Below are 23610 nucleotides of genomic sequence, written 5' to 3' on the forward strand. Positions count from 1 at the left end.
TGACATAGTGCTGTATTTTACTACTTTATCTCTTTTTTTCAACCAAAAATGTTTTGCTCTCATTAGGGGGTACTTGAATTTAAAAAATGCTCACAGGGGGTACATTACTGAAAATAGGTTGAGAACCACTGCTTTAATGTAATGAAGTATCAATTAATAACCAGAAGTCAAGTCACACAGGTGTAAAGTTAAAGACATTGCCCTAACACCTAATTTAGTCAAAGCAGCAAACACCATGTCACTAAACAAAACATATTAAATGGACATTTGTGACACTAACATTATTAGAAAATTTATGGAAAATATTTATTTTAGGGCTTCACGGTGGCAGAGGGGTTAGTGCGTCTGCCTCACAATACGAAGGTCCTGCAGTCCTGGGTTCAAATCCAGGCTCGGGATCTTTCTGTGTGGAGTTTGCATGTTCTCCCCGTGAATGCGTGGGTTCCCTTCGGGTACTCCGGCTTCCTCCCACTTCCAAAGACATGCACCTGGGGATAGGTTGATTGGCAACACTAAATTGGCCCTAGTGTGTGAATGTGAGTGTGAATGTTGTCTATCTGTGTTGGCCCTGCGATGAGGTAGCGACTTGTCCAGGGTGTACCCCGCCTTCTGCCCGATTGTAGCTGAGATAGGCGCCAGCGACCCCGAAAGGGAATAAGCGGTAGAAAATGGATGGAGGGATGGATATTTATTTTAGTCGTTTGGCTGTTCGTATCAGCTATACTCTGGTTCTCAACCTTTTTTCAGTGATGTACCCCCTGTGAACATTTTTTTAATTCAAGTACCCCCTAATCAGAGCAAGGCATTTTTGTTTGGAAAAAAAGAGATAAAGAAGTAAAATACAGCACTATGTCATCAGTTTCTGATTTATTAAATTGTATAACAGTGCAAAATATTGCTCATTTGTAGTGGTCTTTCTTGAATTGCCGCAGGGCATATAGTATGCGCCTGCCTTGAATTACTGCCAGGTCAAACTCGCTTCGCGAAATAATTAGCGCATGCTTAGTATTACCGCCGGGTCAAACTCGTGACATCACAAGTGACACTTCCCCTGTCATCGTTTTCAAAATGGAGGAGGCTGATTTCAATACCGGTAATTTGAAATCGCATAAAGGGAAGAAAATTAAGAGCTATTCAGTAGAATTTAAGGTCCAAGTTTACATCACACTCTATTTTTTACTGCATGCCTTTGGTAAGTGCTGGAGTGAGAAGAGGTTTTAAATTAATTAGCGCCCCGGCGGCAACTAAAGGAAATACGGTATCTCACGTACCCCTTGGCATACCTTCAAGTCCCCCCAAGGGTACGCGTACCTCAATTTGAGAACCACTGCTCTGATGTATCAACAAGTATCGATTAATAACCGGAAGTCAAGTCACACTAGTGTTAAAGTTAAAAACATTACCCTGACACTTAATTTAGTCAGAGCAACAAGCACCATGTCACTGAAAACAAAAAATAACAAGCGGCCAATTTCATAATTTAAAAGAACCACAACAAAAAACGACTTGAACCCTGTTGCATTTTGGGACACCTGATTGACGCGGCGGCCATTTTGCCCGCTGGACGCCGTCTTCTATTGTGGATACGAAGAACGAAATAGTCAAGCCAAACCTTTCTCGCCACTTCTGTTCACTTTTTCCTTGGGGTAAGCTGTTTAAAGCGCTCTATGCAATTTTATAAGTGAGTTTAGATATTTTAGTACAACTTGATGGCTTTTATGTGTTCAACTGTTAAATAGTTCGGCGGTAAAACGGTCGTTTTTGTCGCGTCGACAAACAAGGAAGGAGGCGGTCGAGGCGACAGTTCAACATCCGAGGCGGAATTCTCTTTCAAATTGTGCGCCGGTTCTGACCGGCTTTGCGCCGCCAGCAGGGCGGTTCGTGTGTGCTTTGCGTATTTGTGAAATCCTCGGAATGTCCTCTTTGTTTGGCTGTCGTTTGTCGGTATCCAGGAACGGCGGTTAGCCGTTTAAATCCAAGTTGTTGACGTGCTACTCCGACTGCCTTGGTCTTCATTTCGTATGCGCATCAGACCGCCGCCATCATCAGAGCGGGGGAGGCGGGTCTACAAACACTGGAAGTCAGGCGTAAAGCCCGCCCACTTATCAGAATGAACTCACCGATTGGCTGACATTTGATGTTTACGTGTACGGGCTGGTGTACCGGCCAATAGTATCGCTATTCGTCTTTGATAGACGTTTGCGGCCAGTTGGAGTCAAACATTGTTTTCATGTTGTTTTGTTTATCAGGCCCGGAAAAGCCACCAAAATAAGACCAAAAGACAATAACTAAAACACTACACACATGAAAACAGCAAACAACTCAAAATAAGTGGGGGCGGCATTGCGTAGTGGGTAGAGCGGCCGTGCCAGAAACCTTAGGGTTGCAGGTTCGCTTCCCACCTATTGACATCCAAATCGCTGCCGTTGTGTCCTTGGGCAGGACACTTCACCCTTGCCCCCGGTGCCGCTCACACTGGTGAATGAGTGATGAATGAATGATTGGTGGTGGTCGGAGGGGCCGTAGGCGCAAACTGGCAGCCACGCTTCCGTCAGTCTACCCCAGGGCAGCTGTGGCTACAGATGTAGCTTACCACCACCAGGTGTGAATGAATGATGGGTTCCAACTTCTCTGTGAGCGCTTTGAGTATCTAACAATAGAAAAGCGCGATATAAATCTAATCCATTATTATTATTATTATTAAGTTAAGGCGTGATGTGACGGTCATGACAGTATACATACTTTGAGACAAGCAATATCGACAATATCGGCTACTGAGTTTAATTTCTATTATGTTTTCTGCTGGTGGTGTGCCTCAGAATTTTTTCAATGAAAAAAAATGTGCCCTGGCTCAGAAAAGGTTGAAAAACACTGCCGTAGATATACCAAACAATTGTCTTTATAAATATCTATCGCTCGCTGTCGAGAGCCTGCTGACGTACTGCATGACAGTGTGGTACGCCAGCTGCACTGAAGCAGACAAACAGGCGATTCAGAGGGTCATAAAGTCTGCACAAAAAATCGACTGTCCCCTGCCCTCCCTGAAGGATTTACACAACTCCCGTTGCCTCAACAGAGCAAAAAACATTACCAAGGACAGCACACACCCTGGCTTCCACCTGTTTGACTTGCTACCATCAGGCAGGCACTACAGGTGCATCAGAGCCAGAACAAACAGGCTCAGAGACAGCTTCTTTCCCAAAGCTGTCACCATGTTGAACTCTAACTTAAAATAATAATAATTCACCCCTATACAATATCATGCCCTAATACCCTACTGTGCAATACTACCCTTCGAGTGCAAGACGTCCGACACTGATTGTTATTTATTACTTCGGTACTCTTGTCTTGTTCTGTATATTGTACAGTATTTTGTACTTCTATAGTGTTTTGTATATTGTACAGGATTGCTTATTATTTTTATTGGATAGTAGTCTGTTTTTTTCAATTGTTAGTTTTTCCTTTTGACCTCTTATGTCATTTATTTCACCCCATATTTGTTCCCACTACCGCACCTTAAGTTGGAGTCTTTAATCTGCAAATATAATGACAATAAAGTTCATTCTATTCTATTCTATTCTATAGACATGATTATTTTTTTTATATATTAATGTCTTCAATATTATAGTTCAAGTAAAGTTAACGGGACAAATCTCAGATATTTACAACTATGTTGAGCATGTTGTGACTAAGAATGAGCATGATAATCAAAACATAATTGTATTTATACAGTATAACATTAGAATTTAAACAGAAGTTGAAACCTTTACAATTATTTCCCACACCATTGAATACTGTTGTTAAATAATAACAATCCACTCATTTATTGCCAGTCGTACTCATAGTGCAGGGGTGGGGAACCTATGGCTCTAGAGCCAGATGTGGCTCTTTTGATGACTGCACCTGGCTCTCAGATAAATCTGATCTGACATGGCTTAACACGATAAGAAATGAATAATTCCGCTGGTAATCACAGTGTCAAAAATAACGTTCAAAATATAAAACATCCTCATGCATTTCATCCATCCATCCGGTTTCTACCGCACCTGTTCAAGAAGTCGCATTAATGGCAAGAAGTATTTTTTTTAATTTTTGGTTAGCCTCAGAATAACAATGTTATTAAAAAGAATAAGAGACTTATTATACTCTAAAAATGTTGGTCTTTCTTAAAAATGCACGCATTTGGTTGTATTCAGTGTTAAAAAAAAAATTTAAATGGCTCTCACGGAAATACTTTTAAAAATATTTGGCTTGTATGGCTCTCTCAGCCAAAAAAGGTTCCCGACCCCTGTCATAGTGCATCAAACACATTTTGTCAAATGTCCACACTTGTATGTACAGTATGTACATTTTAGACTAAACCAATGACAGTGGAGTGTCATTATCGCTTGTCATCTGCAGGTGATCCTCAGTAGCAATGGCACGTACCAAGCAAACTGCCCGTAAGTCCACTGGTGGCAAAGCGCCACGTAAACAGCTGGCCACAAAGGCTGCCCGCAAGAGCGCTCCATCCACTGGAGGTGTGAAGAAGCCTCATCGCTACAGGTGAGACATGCAAAAAGAAGGGTGTTCTAAAATAATTATTTCATGTATTTTTTTTTCTGTGCCTGTGTATTAAGGAAGGGCAAAATGGCAAAAAAAATGATCACAATTGTTTTTGATATCATTCGATATCGATTAATTTCACAATTTATACATTGCTTTTAACCTGCCCGCTGTAAAGGATCTGTACTAGTACTACATAAAAAGAGAGATTGGTTTGAAATGTTAACATCCCTGCTTAGCACTGAGCATCAAGGGTTGAAATTGGGGGTTAAATCACCAAAATTATTCCCGAGCGCTGCCACCGCTGCTGCTCACTTCTCTCCTCACCTCGCAGGGGGTTGAACAAGGGGATGAGTCAAATGCAGAGGGTAATTTCACCACCCCTAGTGTGTGTATGACATTTATTGGTACTTTTAACTATAACTTTAACATACAAAGTAAAAACAGTATATCAAATAAGATTAACATAAAAAATATTTTTGAAAAAAAAGACTTTGAACTATAAAAAAAACTCAGCTTTTAAAGAAATGTGAGAAAAATATGTACATTCAAACAGCAGTGATGTTGACAGGTTTTCAAGGTAGACCTATTGGTCCCGGGGACTCACTAAAAGTTCAATGGGTCCCTATTTAAAAAAAAAAAGTTTTCTGTCTCAAATTGTAGTGTTAAAGTTCCTTGATGATAGCATGATATGGTTATAATAATGCATATATTTATTTATGTTTAAAATGTATTTGAAATTAGTAAAATAACAAAAAATTCACAGACCTCATCTGTGCATAACAAAATGTCAACTGTCATTCAAAATATTTTTCATCAGCAGTATGTTTCTTTTTTTTAAATTATTACCGCACGTCCCCTTCACGTTAAAAGTACATCAACACAAGTCACCAAAGTATTAAGTAGTGTGAACGTGGATTTATTTACAATGACATTTATATCTTTAAATGTTGAAATTAAATTTGTTGTGACTGTTTTGTTGTTTCGGTATTGACTAAACTAACATGTCGATCTACTGCATACAAAGGGGAAAAAAAACAACTGAATAAAAATGGTGGGCTCGCGCAAAGCTGTTTTGGGTCAACCTTCACCATATATGGAGATATATGTAACTAAAGAAAAAATGCCAAAGTCCTCCTTTTGGAGCAAGTTGGAAGAAGGCAAGATTGTTTTCTGGAGCCGGATAAAAATAACATTTTACTTGTAGACTAAGCAGTCAGCTGGAATATAGCAGATTTTCAAAAAATCAGATTTGATCCGCATTGGCCAGCATTGTAAACATAGTTTCTCATGTTTGTTTACAGGAAAACAGGAGCAATGACCTCACTGACTATTATCGACAAATTAATTTGTCCGCAACAAATTTTGTAAAGTATTTTTGTCACCGACCTCAACAAATGGTTGCATCCCTACGAAACAGAGATTGTAAAGACAATGGGGTTTTTTTCCACATGAAAAATGAGCTTGGTGCAGAAGAGTGTAAGTTGAGTGCGGCCTTGCAGATATGAGGGATACGTGCTTAGCAACATTACTAATTTTGAAGGGAAAATGTAGGTTACCTTATCGTCTAAAGCAGGGGTAGGGAACCTGCGGCTCTAGAGCCAGATGTGGCTCTTTTGATGACTGCATCAGGCTCCCAGATAAATCTTAACTGACATTGTTTAACACGATAAGTAATTAATGATTCCGTTGGTAATCACCGAGTTAAAAATAACGTTCAAAATTAAAAACATTCTCATGCATTTTATTCCATCAATCCAAGAAGTCGCATTTATGGTAAGAAGTATTTTATTTATCATTTGTTAGCTTTAAAATAACAATGTTATTAAAAAGAATAAGAGACTTAGTATACTCTAAAATTGTTAGTCTAACTTAAAAATGCGCACATTTAGTTGTATTCAGTGTTAAAAAATATTGGTAACACTTTAGTATGGGGAACATATTCTAAGTAACAAAGACTTAATTAGGAGTTATTTGGACACTAGGGGACCATATAAGGGTTAGGGTTACTAGTAGGCAATAATTCTGATTTTATTGAGGGAAGACTCTTAGTTAATGGCTTACTGCTTGTAAAATAAGGCCATGCAGAAAAAGGCATTAATATGTACTTAAAAATGACTAATTAAGAGCCAATATGTTACAAGTTTGCATGTTAATAAGCAACTGATTAATGGTGAATATGTTCCCAATATCAAAGTATTACCAAACTATAATATGGCTCTCACGGAAATACGTTTTTAAAATATCAGCCAAAAAGGTTCCCGACCCCTGGTCTAAAGCATGGATTTTTAACCTTGTTGACTTCGGCGCCCAACTTTTCCACTACGGAGGGGCCCGGTCCCACTCAAATATTAACACAGAATTAATAAGCTTAGTCTTGATTTTAATCATAGTCAATATTTATATCTAACCTGCTTACAGTTAAACAGAATAAACCCTGTCAAACTATAATAAAGCATGTGTTAATTACAAAGATTATAATGAAGGCTTAGGTCTGGCTGATTACAAAAACAAATAATTATTAAATATACTGCAAAAGATAGATTGTTTGTACTGCCTGAAGTGGTGCAAAAGTGTATTACAACTGAGTACTGCTGAGGCCCATACAGACCACAGCTGAGAATCAGATATTTTTTGGCGGCCATCTGGGGGGCGCTGGTGGCCCGACAATGGGTGAAGGAAAACAGGCCTCAAGTCTAATGAGAGAACTGAAAAACTATCTACTGGCGTCTTAGTCTGAATGTGTAACCCCTTTGCTAACATCTTTTGAATCAGATATTTGTTGGCGGCCATCTAGGGGGCGCTGGTGGCTCAACAATGGGTTAAGGAACACAGGCCTCAAGTCTCTTGAGAGAAATGTAAAACTATGTAGTGGCATCTAAGCCTGAATGCGTAACACCTTTGCTAACATCGCTCGACTCATGCTCCTCCCATTACTCTTCATGCGTTTTAGGCCCGGTACCGTGGCTCTGCGTGAGATCCGTCGTTACCAGAAGTCCACTGAACTTCTGATCCGCAAGCTGCCCTTCCAGCGTCTGGTGAGAGAAATCGCCCAGGACTTTAAGACGGATCTGCGCTTCCAGAGTGCAGCCATCGGCGCTCTGCAGGTACACGTCACTCCAACACACAAAGCACTAGGGGTGTAACGGTACACAAAAATTTCGGTTCGGTACGTACCTCGGTTTAGAGGTCACGGTTCGGTTCATTTTCGGTACAGTAAGAAAACAACAAAATTTATATTTTTTGGGTTATTTATTTACCAAATTTGTAAACAATGGCTTTATCCTTTTTACATTGGGAACACTAAAATAATTCTGCCCACGTTAATCCACATTATACTGCCTCAACGTGTTGCTCAGATCAAATAAAATGACATCATTTTTCTTCTACATATAAAAAGTGCAACAGTAAACAGTTTCAAGTCAACTGACCATGTTTAATTTATTACAGCATTTGGGAAGCCTGTAGTTGATTTTTATTATGTAAATGTTATATTTGTATCAACATGTGATAGCAGGGACCCTGCCATTCAAAACTAGGCTGCTACATTTGTAATGATTAATGTAACTATAGCTGAAAAATTAGTACAACAGCAATAGGAGAGACCATTCATCCCTGGACACCATGGAGTTCATGTAGGCTTTATGATGCACTTACATTATTATATCAACTATCAGAGACAGAAACTCTTCATTTAACATAATGTTCTTTTTTGCTGCTTCAACACACCTCAATCAACACAGTCCGTAACACGCGGACAAACCGCAAAATGAGCTAACGTTACACTAAAAGCTAATTAGCATTCACCTTAAGCCAGGACTGCGAGTGAGCTGAGCTTCAGTTTGTTTATAGAAGGACAACGGGCTCATAGTGATGTTAGTAGTAGTTGACTTGGACGTGTTTAGTATAATTTGTGGAGAGTCCGCTGCTCACCTGCTAAACACCTATCTGCTGGACGCTGAAGCGCTGACTAGATGCGCTCTGAATACGCACTGCTGATTGGCTGTTACCGCTACGGTTGTAACCAATCAGATGGTTGTGTGGGTGGGACAATGCTGGGTGCTGTGTAGGAGACGGAGGCAGAAAGCAGAGCAGCTTATTAAGACTTTAGCGGCTACTTTATATGTTGGTGTGGAAACTCGTTCGGTACTCCTCTGCACCGAACCGAAACCCCCGTACCGAAACGGTTCAATACAAATACACGTACCGTTACACCCTTACAAAGCAATGTGTCATACAAAACGGGTGGTAAATAATATCTAAGTGAACTGTAAACACATGAGAATGTCTGGTGTTCTGCTGGTTAGGAGGCGAGCGAGGCTTACCTGGTGGGTCTGTTTGAGGACACCAACCTGTGTGCCATCCATGCCAAGCGTGTCACCATCATGCCCAAAGACATCCAGCTGGCTCGTCGCATCCGCGGGGAGCGTGCTTAAATACTTGGTCTTTGTAGTCCTCCTTCACCCGTTTGTCCCGTCCTCCTCTCCTGTGTAAGTAGTTTGTAGGGAAAAGTTGTTCTCGTCAAGGTGTATAGTTGTGTGTTTCTTAGTGCTATCAGTTGGAGACCTTCCTTTTTTTCTGTGCATGTACCAAATCTTTGGTGATGTGTCCCAGTTGTCCCGACTCTGTGTCCACACTCTTGCGGTAGGGTGGAGACCATTGTAATGGATAAAAACCACACAGCTGACTCCAGTGCAATCTTTGTAGGGACAGACCCGAGGATGGATGCTTATCTGCTGGGAGCTTCTTCCCAGCACGGTGCTAGACCGTCCTCCTGTGCCGGTGTTTATGCACCAGCCTTAGCTGCCGAGTATGCAGAGACCACAGCACTGATGCCCCCTCTGGCTGTACTCTGTCCCTGCAGGAGTCTGCATGTGTGTTAGCTCCATCCACCACAGAGAAGTCTACTCAACCCATCTCCATTTCTTCAGACGGTGATTAGAATATTGATTGTTGATGATATTCTTCATAGCTAGGATTTTAATGCTGTGTGGAAAAGCCTTTTCTTTTCCTTGGTAGGCCATGGAGCTGAGTGGAACGATCCAATTTGAAAAAGAGAACAAAAATCTGAAATGTGGACATAGTGTGGTTTCTAACATGGACCCTCTTCTACAATGTTTTTTTTATTTTTATTTTTTTCGATAAACTTTATTGTGAGAGGTTTATATAAGGTGTTTTTCAAAACAATGTGATAAATATTTTCAACTCAGTGTCTAATGCCAAAAAATATTGATCATAGTCCCTCTGCCTCTACTTTATTGGCTTTTGGTTTTCTTGACGGTCGATCATCTGTACTTTTTCTCAGGTTGACTCATCACCCTTAATCACCCAACTGAACTATTCATTTGATGTTTTTTATGTGTGCGTTTTTTTTCTCAAATTCTTTTTGCGGAAGCATTAGTGATGTTTTAAAAAAGCAATGTTTGTAATTCCCAGATTTGTCATATAAAGTGGTAATAAATGGATGTTACACACACGTTTGTGTCGGTGGTCCTTTTATAATAATTTATGTACATGTGTTATTTATAAAGACATTATTGTGGCTTTAATGTTAGTAAGTACATATTACTCAAGAGTGGGATATGAGAACCAATTTGCAGTGTTGATGATTAAAGGCCTACTGAAATGAGATTGTCTTATTTAAATGGGGATAGCAGGTCCATTCTATGTGTCATACTTGATCATTTCGCGATATTGCCATATTTTTGCTGAAAAGATTTAGTAGAGAACACCGACGATAAAGTTTGCAACTTTTGGTGCTGATAAAAAAGCCTTGCCTTTACCGGAAGTCGCAGACGATGTTAGAAGTGTGAGGGCTCCTCAAAACCTCACATTGTTTTTAATGGGAGCCTCCAGCAGCAAGAGTTATTCGGACCGAGAAAATGACAATTTCCCCATTAATTTGAGCGAGGATGAAAGATTCGTGTTTGAGGATATTGATAGTGACGGACTAGGAAAAAAAAAATAAAAAGGCGATTGCATTGGAACGGATTCAGATGTTTTTAGACACATTTGCTAGGATAATTCTGGGAAATCCCTTATCTTTCCATTGTGTTGCTAGTGTTTTAGTGAGTTTAATAGTACCTGATAGTCGGAGGGGTGTGTCCACGGGTGTCTTGAGGCCAGTGTCTAAGGGAAGTCGACGACAGCTGTATGGACGGCGCAAGCTCAGCTGATCTCCGGTAAGAGGCGACTATTTACCACAATTTTCTCACCAAAACCTGCTGGGTGACAAGTGGTCGGGATCCATGTTCGTTTGACCGCTCTGATCCATAGTAAAGTTTCACCTCCGGGAATTTTAAACAAGGAATCACCGTGTGTTTGTGTGACTAAAGGCTAAATCTTCCCACCTCCATCTTTCTACTTTGACTTCTCCATTATTAATTGAACAAATTGCAAAAGATTCAGCAACACAGATATCCAAAATACTGTGTAATTATGCGATTAAAGCAGACGACTTTTAGCCGCGAGTCGTGCAGAAGCTATTTCCTTCCAGTCCGTGACGTCACGCGCATGCGTCATCATTCCGCGACGTTTTCAACAATGAACTCCGCGGGAAATTTAAAATTGCAATTTAGTAAACTAAACCGGCCGTATTGGCATGTGTTGCAATGTTAATATTTCATCCTTGATATATAAACTATCAGACTGTGTGGTGGGTAGTAGTGGGTTTCAGTAGGCCTTTGAGGGAAGATGAGACACAAGAGTTGCACCACCTGGTGGCAGTGTGCTCTCAAACAGGACGGAAAGTGTTATTGGATACAGCGTCTCTATTTTTTGGTGTTAAGTTTTTTTTTAACACCTATTTCTTTTTTTTTTTGTTCAAACCATTTTTGGTTTTATATGTCTATTTACCCCTTTTTAGTCTATTTAACCTTTTGTTGTGTTGAGTGTCTCGTCAATCAGTATTTGGTGTTTGTTTCTAATACACTCATTTATTTGTGTGTCATCTGTGTTAATTTAACACTTTTTGATGTTATTTGTCTTCAACCTGTTTGTGGTTTATGGGTCTTAACCCTTTTTTTCTGTCATTTGATTCTATTACACTCATTTTTGGTGTTATTTCTGTCAATTTAACACCCATGAATGTGTTATATATGTCAATTCAACACATTTTTTGATGTTATTTGCATCTATAAACTCTGGGATTTGTGTCAATTTAGCACCCCTTTTAGTGTTTTTGTGTAGATTTAATATCCTTTTTAGAGTTATTGGTGTCTATTTATCACCCTTGTTGGTGTTATTTGTGTTAATTTAACAATGTTATTAGAATCAAACTTGTGATTTGAGTAAATATAACACCATTTAAAGTCAAAGTACCAATGAGTGTCACACACACACTAGATGTGGTGAAATTTGTCCTGCATTTGACCCATCTCCTTGTTCAGCTCCTGGGAGAGGAGCAGTGAGCAGTAGCAGTGGCCACGCCCGGGAATCATTTTTGGTGATTTAACCCCCAGTTCAAACCCTTGATGCTGAGTGCCAAACAGGGAGGTAATGGTTCCCATTTTTATAGTCTTTGGTATGACTCGGCCGGGGTTTGAACTCAACTTATCGATCTCAAGGCGGACACTGAGTAGCAGTATTTTTGGTGTTATTTGTATTTAACACCTTTTATCGGTGTTATTTGTGTCTATGTAACACCCCTTTGGGTGTTATTTGTGTCAATTTAACATTCGTTGATGTTAATTATGTATACTTAACCCCTTTTTGGTAATAAATTTAGTCTATAGGTGGGTTATGTTTTTTTTTTTTAACACCTTTTTGGTGTTATTTTTGTGAATTTAACATTGTTTTTGGTGTTATTTTTGTCAATTTAACACCATTTTTGGTGTTATGTTTGTTGAACACCTTTTCTGCTGTTTTGTCTCTTTTTTTTAATGCATTTTTGGTGTTTGTGTCTACTTAAAACTCTTTTTAGTCTTATCTGTATCATCACCTTTTTTGTATTATCTGTGTTTATTCAACACATTTTGGGGTATTATTTGTGTTTATTAACACCGTTTTTGCAGTTTTTAAAACAATCTTTGTTGTGTTATTGTCGATTTAACACCCTTTTTGGGGTTATTTTTGCCATTTTAACAGCCTTTTAGGTGTTATTTGTATTTATTTAAAACTGTTTTTGCTGTTTTTGTAACCACCCTTTTTGGTGTAATTGTTTGTCAATTTAACACCCTTTTTGGTGTTATTTTTGTCAATTTAACACCATTTTTTTGTGTTAGGGTTGTTTAACACCTCTTTTGCTGTTTTTTGTCTCTTTTTATCCTTTTTTGGTGTTTGTGTCTACTTAACACCCTTTTTAGTGTTATCTGTATCATCACCCTTTTTGTATTACCTGTGTTTATTCAACACCTTTTTGGGTATTATTTGTGTTGTTGTTTTTTGTACACCGTTTTTGCTGTTTTTTAAACCACCCTTTGAGGACTTGTTGTCAATTTAACAACCTTTTTTGGGGTTATTTTTGCCATTTTAGCAGCCTTTTAGGTGTTATTTTTGCCATTTTAACAGAATTTTAGGTGTTATTCTTATTTATTTAACACCATTTTTGGTATTATGTTTTTTAACACCTGTTTTGCTGTTTTTTTTATCAGTTTTTATCCTTTTTTGGTGTTTGTATCTATTTAACTCATTTTTAGTGTTATCTGTATCATCACCTTTTTTGTATTATCTGTGTTTGTTTATTCAACACCTTTTTGGGCATTATTTGTGTTTTTTCAAACACCGTTTTTGCTGTTTTTTTTAACCACCCTTTGTGGGGGTTTTTTTTTTGCCATCTTAAAAGCATTTTAGGTGTTATTTGTATTTATTTAACACCATTTTTGTATTATGTTTAACACATTTTTTTGCTGTTTTTGTATCTTTTTATCCTTTTTTGGTGTTGTTTGTGTCTAAGTATATTTAGCACCCTTTTTAGTGTTATTTGTGTCTTCGTAACACAACTTTTTTGTGCTATTTATGTCTTGTAACCGGGTTTTTTGTGTTATTGGTGTTTATTTAACCCATATGGACAAATTATGATAATTTCCTTTTTTTTTTTGAATCCATAGGATTTGCATTGCTCTCGAGAATGAAAAAAAACCCATCATAATTTTCTACAAACATAATTTTCAAGCAGTTGATTACATAGTCCACTTTGGTATACAACATGCAGTAAAGGTTTGCCATTTCTAAGAAAAAAATATATTTTGGAAAAAGAAGTTTTTAATTCCAATTATTAAGAAGGCGGGGTACAACCTGGACAAGTCGCCACCTAATGGCAGTTATCACATCCCAATACTGCTGAATGCACTGCAAAATACATTGAGCCTTCTGAATTGAAAAATAATGTTAATTTTAATATCATATGAATAATATTCAAAATATCTCTATATTCTGATAAAAAAAAGTCACATTAATACTATTAATTGCAGTCAAAATATATCAAGCGATGCATAAACCCTCACAATGTTATATACTGATTATATTCCTCAATAATTATTGCGGGTTGTCCCCACGTTTCATACCTGCAACGGTCTTTTATAATAACATAATGGACAAATATTCATTCCCCCCCTTGTGGCAATTCTATTCGTGCCTTTTCATGAGTTGTTTTGCTGACCACTAGGTGGCAGTGTATGGCAAGACACAACAGCAACCACTGTAGGACTGATGCTCATTTTTAACATTTAAGAGTCATACATATAAGAGAAAACAGCTTCTTAAAACATAGTGCAGATAAATGCATAATTCTGCCCCAACTGCATTTCACAATTTAAATTGCAAGAGTGAGGCTGTGCTTACAATATGAAGAAAACATATTTTTAAGCATGTTTTGGCACTCAAGGCAACATCAGAAAAAAACAACCAGAATTGATTTAATTTGGTCCATGTTTGTGTATTAATGCACAAGACTCACAATCAGAATATTTTGGGGGAATTAATCACGTATTCATACCTTTTTGTTTAGTTTGATGTAGTCCCACTGTTCATTTCATCTTCCTTGATTAAAAGGGATAAAGCTGTGTCCTCAGCCATATTCATTACAATGAAAGGAACACATGCACCGTGTGTGTGTGTGCGTGTGCGTGCGTGCGTGTGTGTGTGGGTCGCCTTGGCTGCATGTACTCATTACGATGAAACCCACACAGACAAACAAACATCTAATCAAACACCAGACTTTAATCCTGTTGTTTTCAATGGGCATCACATGCTAAAAAGGGATGCAGTGAAATCTGCACTCTGTATAGATTTCACCTTTCAAAAAATTCATTGGAAAAAAATATATATGTGTGTGTATGTATATGTATGTATATATATGAATATATACATGTGTGTATATATATGTATATATATATATATATATGTATACATATATATATATATATATATATATATATACATATACACATCTGTATATACATACTGTACATACAAACCCCGTTTCCATATGTGTTGTGTTAGATGTAAATATAAACGGAATACAATGATTTGCAAATCATTTTCAACCCATATTCAACTGAATGCACTACAATGAGAAGATATTTGATGTTCAAACTGATAAACCTTTTTTTTTTGTGCAAATAATCATTAACTTTAGAATTTGATGCCAGCAACACGTGACAAAGAAGTTGGGAAAAGTGGTAATAAGTACTGATAAAGTTGAAGAATGCTCATCAAACATTTATTTGGAACATCCCACAGGTCTGCAGGCTAATTGGGAACAGGTGGGTGCCGCTTCACAGTGGAATAGGGGTTCGTGCATCTGCCTCACAATACGAAGGTCCTGAGTAGTCCGGGGTTCAATCCCAGGCTCGGGATCTTTCTGTGTGGAGTTTACATGTTCTCCCCGTGAAGGTGTGGGTTCCCTCTGGGTACTCCGGCTTCCTCCCACTTCCAAAGACATGCACCTGGGGATAGGTTGATTGGCAACACTAAATTGGCCCTAGTGTGTGAATGTGAGTGTGAATGTTGTCTGTTTATCTGTGTTGGCCCTGCGATGAGGTGGAGACTTGTCCACAGTGTACGCCGCCTTCTGCCCGATTGTAGCTGAGATAGGCACCAGCACCCCCCACTACCCCAAAGGGAATAAGCGATAGAAGTGGATGGATGGATGGAACTGGTGCTTTAAATGGGACAATGGAAAAAGGAAGATTACCTGGAAATTCTTGAGGACAACCTAAAATCATCAACCCGGAAGTTGGGTCGTGGTCGTTGAGTGTTCCGACATGACAATGACCCAAAACACATGTCAAAAGTGGTAAAGGAATGGCTAAATCAGGCTAGAATTAAGGTTTTAGAATGGCCTTTCCAAAGTCCTGACTTAAACATGTGGACAATGCTGAAGAAACAAGTCCATGTCAGAAAACCAACAAATTTAGCTGGACTGCACTAATTTTGTCAAGAGGAGTGGTCAAAAATTCAACCAAAAGCTTGTGGACGGCTACCAAAAGCGCCTTATTGCAGTGAAACGTGCCAAGGGACATGTAACAAAATAGTAAGTTACTGCATGTATACTTTTGACCCAGCAGATTTGTTCACATTTTTAGTAGACCCATAATAAATTCATAAAAGAATAACATTTCATCAATGTTTTTTGTGACCAACAAGTATACAAAAAATTCTGAGTTGTAGCAATGATTGTAAACTCAAGACAGCCATGACATTATGTTCTTTACAAGTTTATGTAAACTTTTAACCACGACTGTATATATACATGTATATACATATATACACATGTGTATAAACATATGTATATTTTTGTATGTATATATATATGGATGTATATATATGTATTATATATGTATGTATGTATATATTTGTATATATTTGTATATACAGTATATATAAACATGTATGTATACATGTGTGTATATATGTATGTTTGTATATACATACTGTATATATATATACATATGTATGTGTGTGTTTGTGTATATATATATATGTGTGTGTATACATGGACATATACATGTATATACACATGTACAAACCCCGTTTCCATTTGAGTTGGGAAATTGTGTTAGATGTAAATAAAAACGGAATACAATGATTTGCATATCATTTTCAACCCATATTCAGTTTAATATGCTACAAAGACAACATATTTGATGTTCAAATTGGTAAACAATTTTTTGTTGTTGCAAATAATAATTAACTTTAGAATTTGATGCCAGCAACACGTGACAAAGAAGTTGGGAAAGGTGGCAATAAATGCTGATAAAGTTGAGGAATGCTCATCAAACACTTATTTGGAACATCCCACAGGTGTGCAGGCTATGGGAACAGGTGGGTGCCATGATTGGGTATAAAAGCAGCTTCCATGAAATGCTAAGTGATTCACAAACAAGGATGGGGCGAGGGTCACCAATTTGTAAGCAAATTGTCAAACAGTTTTAGAACAACATTTCTCAACGAGCTATTTTAAGGAATTTAGAGATTTTACCATCTACGGTCCGTAAAATCATTAACAGGTTTAGAGAATCTGGAGAAATCACTGCACGTAAGCTATGATATTACGGACCTTTGATCCCTCGACATCAGTGTGTAAAGGATATTATTACATGGGCTCAGGAACAATTCATAAAACCACTGTCAGTAACTATAGTTGGTTGCTACATCTGTAAGTGCAAGTTAAAACTCTACTATGCAAAACTAAACCCATTCATCAACAACACCAAGGAATGCCGCTGGCTTCGCTGGGCCCGAGCTCATCTAAGATGGACTGATGCAAAGTGGAAAAGTGTTCTGTGGTCTGACGAGTCCACATTTCAAATTATATTTGGAAACTGTGGACGTGGTGTCCTCCGGAACACAGAGGAAAATAACCATCCGGATTGTTATAGGCGCAAAGTTCAAAAGCCAGCATCTGTGATGGTATGGGGGTGTATTAGTGCCCAAGCATTAGTAACTTACACATTTGTGAGGGCACCATTAATGCTGAATGGTCCATACAGGTTTTGGAGCAACATATGTTGTCATCCCAGCAACGTTATCATGGACGCCCCTGCTTATTTCAGCAAGACAATGCCAAGCCACGTGTTACAACAGCGTGGTTTCGTAGTAAAAGAGTGCAGGTACTTTCCTGGCCCGCCTGCAGTCCAAACCTGTCTCCCATCGAAGATGTGTGGTGCATTATGAAGCGTAAAATAGGACAGCGGAGACCCCGGACTGTTGAACGACTAAAGCTCTACATAAAACAAGAATGAGAAAGAATTCCACTTTCAAAGCTTCAACAATTAGTTTCCTCAGTTCCCATACGTTTATTGAGTGTTGTTGAAAGAAAAGGTGATGTAACAGTGGTGAACATGCAGTTTCCCAACTACTTTGGCACATGTTGCAGCCATGAAATTATAAGATAATTAGTATTTGCAAAAAAAAATACAGTTCATGAGTTTGAACATCATATATATATATATCCATCCATTTTCTACCGCTTATTCCCTTTTGGGGTCGCGGGGGGCGCTGTCGCCTACCTCAGCTACAATCGGGCGGAAGGCGGGGTACACCCCGGACAAGTCGCCACCTCATCGCAGGGCCAACACAGATAGACAGACAACATTCACACTCACATTCACACACTAGGGCCAATTTAGTGTTGCCAATCAACCTATCCCCAGGTGCATGTCTTTGGAAGTGTGAGGAAGCCGGAGTACCCGGAGGGAACCCACGCATTCACGGGGAGAACATGCAAACTCCACACAGAAAGATCCAGTGCCTGGATTTGAACCCAGGACTGCAGGACCTTAGTATTGTGAGGCAGACAGGAAAGGTAGAAATACAATAAATCTATTTTTTGTATACAAGTTTCAGTTTTGAATCTCATTGCACGTGACTGTGGTGCATTCAAGGACCTTCATTTGAAGTTAGAAACTAAGGCCTCACAAGGTTTTAAAAACATAGGAGACTTAACTCCTAAGATCATATTATAATGATAATAGTAGTTATTTATTATTATGATTTGTATTACACACTGGTGATAATTATATGTGAATCACTTAATATCTGCGTTGTAGTTTGAAGTAAATGAAAACTTGACAAATTTATAATCATAATGACAGTTTCTATGATTATTTAAATTCATATTCCGGCCACTTTAACTTGAAATTGTTGGCATTTTTTTTGTAAAAACAAAACTAACTTTTTACATGTTTTAAAAAGTATTTACAATGAGTTTATCTAGGGGCTTCACGGTGGCAGAGGGGTTAGTGCGTCTGCCTCACAATACGAAGTTCCCTGCAGTCCTGGGTTCAAATCCAGGCTCGGGATCTTTCTGTGTGGAGTTTGCATGTTCTCCCCGTGAATGCGTGGGTTCCCTCCGGGTACTCCGGCTTCCTCCCACTTCCAAAGACATGCACCTGGGGATAGGTTGATTGGCAACACTAAATTGGCCCTAGTGTGTGAATGTGAGTGTGAATGTTGTCTGTCTATCTGTGCTGGCCCTGCGATGAGGCGGTGACTTGTCCAGGGTGTACCCCGCCTTCCGCCTGATTGTAGCTGAGATAGGCGCCAGCTCCCCCTGCGACCCCAAAAGGGAATAAGCGGTAGAAAATGGATGGATGGATTTTATCTAGCTACCAGCGCTGTAAATCTTTGGGTACCACACGATTCAATTCGATTCAAAGCGATTCTCGATTTGAAATAAATCAAGTTTGCGGATGACACTACCCTCAACGGGCTCATCTCGGATGGCGATGAGTCCCCCTACAGGAGAGAGGTGGACCGGCTGGCGTCCCGGTGCAGCCTCAACAACCTGGAGCTGAACGCCCAGAAAACAGTGGAGATGATCATGGACTTCAGGAAAGTCACAGCTCCACCATCCCCCCTCACCCTGATTGACTATCCCACCCCCGTCTCCATTGTGGACTCCTTCCGTTTCTTGGGCACCACCATCACCCAGGACCTCTAGTGGGAGCCGACCATCAGCTCCCTCATCACTTCCTGCGGCAGCTGAGGAAACTGAGATGCTGGTGCAGTTCTACTCAGCCATCATCGAGTCCATCCTCACCTCCTCCATCACCGTGTGGTTCCCCGGCACCACAGTCCAGGATAAGCATCAACTCCGGCGCATGGTACGTGCTGCTGAGAAGGTCCCTCCAGAACCTTTTCTCCTCCAGGACCAGGAGGCGTGTGGGTCGGATCACAGCTGACTCTTTTCACCCTGGACACAAGCTATTCTCCCCTCTCCCCTCAGGCAGGAGACTACGGTCTATCTAGACCCACACCTCCCGCCACCTGAACAGTTTTTTCCCCTCGGCCATCAGACACAGGAACAATAACAAGATCTGATAGCTCAGTTACAGCTCTTTTTATTACCTGGTCTGTGTTATATGTCTTTTATGTTGCATGATTGCACCAAGAAAAATTCCTAGTTTGTGAACCCGTTCTCAAACAATGGCAATAAAAGCTATTCTGATTCTGAAATACTTTTTATTAACAACATTGGGTCCCAGTTCTATGATTACCTACGTGTTTCCATAAGATAGATAACGACTCTGAAACATTTATGTATTACTTACAAGAAAACTGGTTTTGTTTAATAAAGACCTACACAAACATTCATTAAGTCAATTTTATTGTGTCTTTAACACTTTTTTTTGGTGTTATTTGGGTCTTTGTCAACTTTTGGGGTATTTTTTTTGTGTTCATTTAACACATGTTTGGGTAATATTTGTGTTTAACACGGTTTTTGCGGGTTTTTTAACCATCCTTTTTGGTGTTATTTTTGTCAATTTAACACCCTTTTGGGGGTTGTTTTGGACTTTTTAACAGATTTTTTAGGTTTTTTTTGTATTTATTTAACACTATTTTTGGTGTTTTGTTTGTTTAACACCTTTTTTGCTGTTTTTTGGTCTTTTTTACCCTTATTTGGTGTTGTTTGTGTCTACTTAACACCCTTTGCGTTTACTTAACACCCATTTTAGTGTTATCTGTGTCATCACCTTTTTTTGTATGATCTGTGTTTATTGTTATTTTTGTCAATTTAACAGCCTTTTTTGGTTATTTGTGTCTGAAACCTTTCATATGTGTTATTTGTGTTTAATTTACGTAACACAATGTTTTAAAATTATTTTTGCGTAGAACCTTTTGCTGATTTTAATTCTTTTTACCCTTTTGTTTGTGTTGTGTGTGTCAACTTAGCACCCTTTTTAGTGTTATTTCTGTCTTTCTAGCATGGGGAAAAAAATTCTACAAACATGATTATTTAAATAATAATGGCTCGGTTGGTAAAGCGGCCGTGCCAGCAACTTCAGGGTTCCAGGTTCGATCCCCGTTTCCGCCACCCTAGTCACTGCCGTTGTGTCTTTAGGCAAGATACTTTACCCACCTGCTCCCAGTGCCACCCACACTGGGTTTAAATTTAACTTAGATAATGGGTTTCACTATGTAAAGCAATTTGGGTCACTAGAGAAAAGCGCTATATAAATATAATTCACAATAATTTTTTTATACAAATAAAATAACAAGAGCAGTATCCCATCCTTCTCCTTAAAGTAAATATGTACAGCAAAGATGGACATCTACATCAACAATATGATTTGCCAAGGGGCGTTATAGCTCGGTTGGTAGAGTGGCCATGCCAGCAACTTGAGGGTTGCAGGCTCGATCCCGGCTTCTGCCATCCTAGTCACTGTTGTTGTGTCCTTGGGCAAAATACTTTACCCACCTGCTCCCAGTACCACCCACACTGGCTTGAAGGTAACTTAGATAATGGGTTTCACTATGTAAAGCACTTTGAGTCACTAGAGAAAAGCGCTATATAAATAAAATTCACAATAATACAAATAAAATAACAAGAGCAGTATCCCACCCTTCTCCTTAAAATAAATATGTACAGCAAAGATGGACATCTACATCAACAATATGATTCCCCAAAGGGTGGTATAGCTCGGTTGGTAGAGTGGCCGTGCCAGCAACTCGAGGGTTCCAGGTTCGATCCTCGCTTCCGCCATCCTAGTCACTGTTGTTGTGTCCTTGGGCAAAATACTTGACCCACCTGCTCCCAGTACCACCCACACTGGCTTAAGGGTAACTTAGATAATGGGTTTCACTATGTAAAGCACTTTGAGTCACTAGAGAAAAGCGCTATATAAATAAAATTCACAATAATACAAATAAAATAACAAGAGCAGTATCCCACCCTTTTCCTCAAAGTAAATATGTACAGCAAACATGGACATCTACATCAACAATATGATTTGCCAAGGGGCGTTATAGCTCAGTTGGTAGAGTGGCCATGCCAGCAACTTGAGGGTTCCAGGTTCAATCCCCGCTTCCGCCATCCTAGTCACTGTTGTTGTGTCCTTGGGCAAAATACTTGACCCACCTGCTCCCAGTACCACCCACACTGGCTTAAAGGTAACTTAGATAATGGGGTTCACTATGTAAAGCACTTTGAGTCACTAGAGAAAAGCGCTATATAAATAAAATTCACAATAATACAAATAAAATAACAAGAGCAGTATCCCACCCTTTTCCTCAAAGTAAATATGTACAGCAAACATGGACATCTACATCAACAATATGATTTGCCAAGGGGCGTTATAGCTCAGTTGGTAGAGTGGCTGTGCCAGCCACTTGAGGGTTCCAGGTTCAATCCCCGCTTCCGCCATCCTAGTCACTGTTGTTGTGTCCTTGGGCAAGACACTTTACCCATGTCTAAGTTGAATGTAACTTAGATATTGGGTTTCAATCAATCAATCAATCAATCAATGTTTATTTATATAGCCCCAAATCACAAATGTCTCAAAGGACTGCACAAATCATTACGACTACAACATCCTCGGAAGAACCCACAAAAGGGCAAGGAAAACTCACACCCAGTGGGCAGGGAGAATTCACATTCAGTGGGACGCCAGTGACAATGCTGACTATGAGAAACCTTGGAGAGGACCTCAGATGTGGGCAACCCCCCCCCTCTAGGGGACCGAAAGCAATGGATGTCGAGCGGGTCTAACATGATACTGTGAAAGTTCAATCCATAGTGGCTCCAAGACAGCAGTGAGAGTACCGTCCACAGGAAACCATCTCAAGCGGATCAGCAGCGTAGAGATGTCCCCAACCGATACAGGCGAGCGGTCCATCCTGGGTCCCGACGAGCGGTCCATCCTGGGTCTCGACTCTGGACAGTCAGTACTTCATCCATGGTCATCGGACCGGACCCCCTCCACAAGGGAGGGGGGGACATAGGAGAAAGTGCTATGTAAAAGTGCTATGTAAAAGTGCTTTGAGTCACAAGAGAAAAGTGCTACATAAATATACTTCACTTCACTTTGCCAGAGTGGCTGGACAGGACAGATTAAAAAATAAAGTTTTTTTTTTTTTTTTTTTTTTTTTTTTAATTGATTAACACTCGATACAGGTAAGAATCACGATTAATTTGGAAAAAAATATATATTTATTTTTTGACACCCCTACCAGATGCGTTCCAGATTTATAAGTCAAAAACCTAATTAAGGTTTTTACAACCAGATTAATGCAATTTTTAGTGTGTGCATTGGGCAGTTTAGTGTGGGATGGGGGCCCCTTTTATGAGTGTTGTGTATGGAGCTCCAGAATTTGGTGGTACACCCCTGTTGACTGTATGCATCATGAATGACTGTACATATTTCACTCTGATGAGAAAGAAGTCTTAGTGTGTGTGTGCGTGTGTGTTTGTGTGCAGTGCATGTGTACGCACAACAGTGCGTTCACCTTCCCCAAGGTCTGCGTGGTGGCCCTCCATCTGTGGCACTCAGGGGATTACAGCCAATCTGTCTGTCTGCTGCTCAAAGTGCTGACCATCAGAGCAGCAGCAGATTAACGCAGCGCCGGGATTGGTAGACGGGCGCATGTAGTATGAATGAGGGTGAGGAGGGGTGCGTCGGGCACTGGGGAAAAAAAGAGGGCTGGGTGCTGAGGAAGGGAGAGGGGGAAGTCGAGGGGAGATGGGGGAGGGATGGGTGTGCAGGTTGAAAGGCAGAGGACAGATTAGTACACAACTGGTGCAGCTTGTGGGGTGACAGAAGGATGTAAATTGGGGTGGGGGCCTGGGGTGGGTCGACATTAAACTGTATGACCCATCAACCTACAAGCAGGGTCCGACCCCAC

At 39.7% G+C, this 23610-nt stretch overlaps 1 protein-coding gene across 3 annotated transcripts; it reads left to right on the plus strand.

The window, feature by feature from the left end:
• Positions 1 to 1497: 1497 nt before the first annotated feature.
• Positions 1498 to 10021, plus strand: LOC133564537 (histone H3.3A). Of its 3 annotated transcripts, XR_009809298.1 has the most exons (5): positions 1498 to 1646; positions 4402 to 4545; positions 7499 to 7652; positions 8853 to 9035; positions 9410 to 10021. XR_009809298.1 is itself a non-coding variant. In XM_061918906.1 (4 exons), exons 2-4 carry the CDS (start codon positions 4418 to 4420, stop codon positions 8979 to 8981), a joined length of 411 nt encoding a protein of 136 aa, XP_061774890.1. In that variant the 5' UTR covers positions 1498 to 1646; positions 4402 to 4417; the 3' UTR covers positions 8982 to 10021. The 3 variants fall into 3 exon arrangements, 2 of the variants coding, with proteins under 2 accessions (XP_061774890.1, XP_061774891.1); XM_061918906.1 differs by having other exon boundaries at positions 8853 to 10021; XM_061918907.1 differs by lacking the exon at positions 8853 to 9035.
• Positions 10022 to 23610: the final 13589 nt, after the last annotated feature.

This window comes from Nerophis ophidion, linkage group LG13, assembly GCF_033978795.1.
Source record: "Nerophis ophidion isolate RoL-2023_Sa linkage group LG13, RoL_Noph_v1.0, whole genome shotgun sequence".
Classification (NCBI taxonomy): Eukaryota; Metazoa; Chordata; class Actinopteri; order Syngnathiformes; family Syngnathidae; genus Nerophis; species Nerophis ophidion.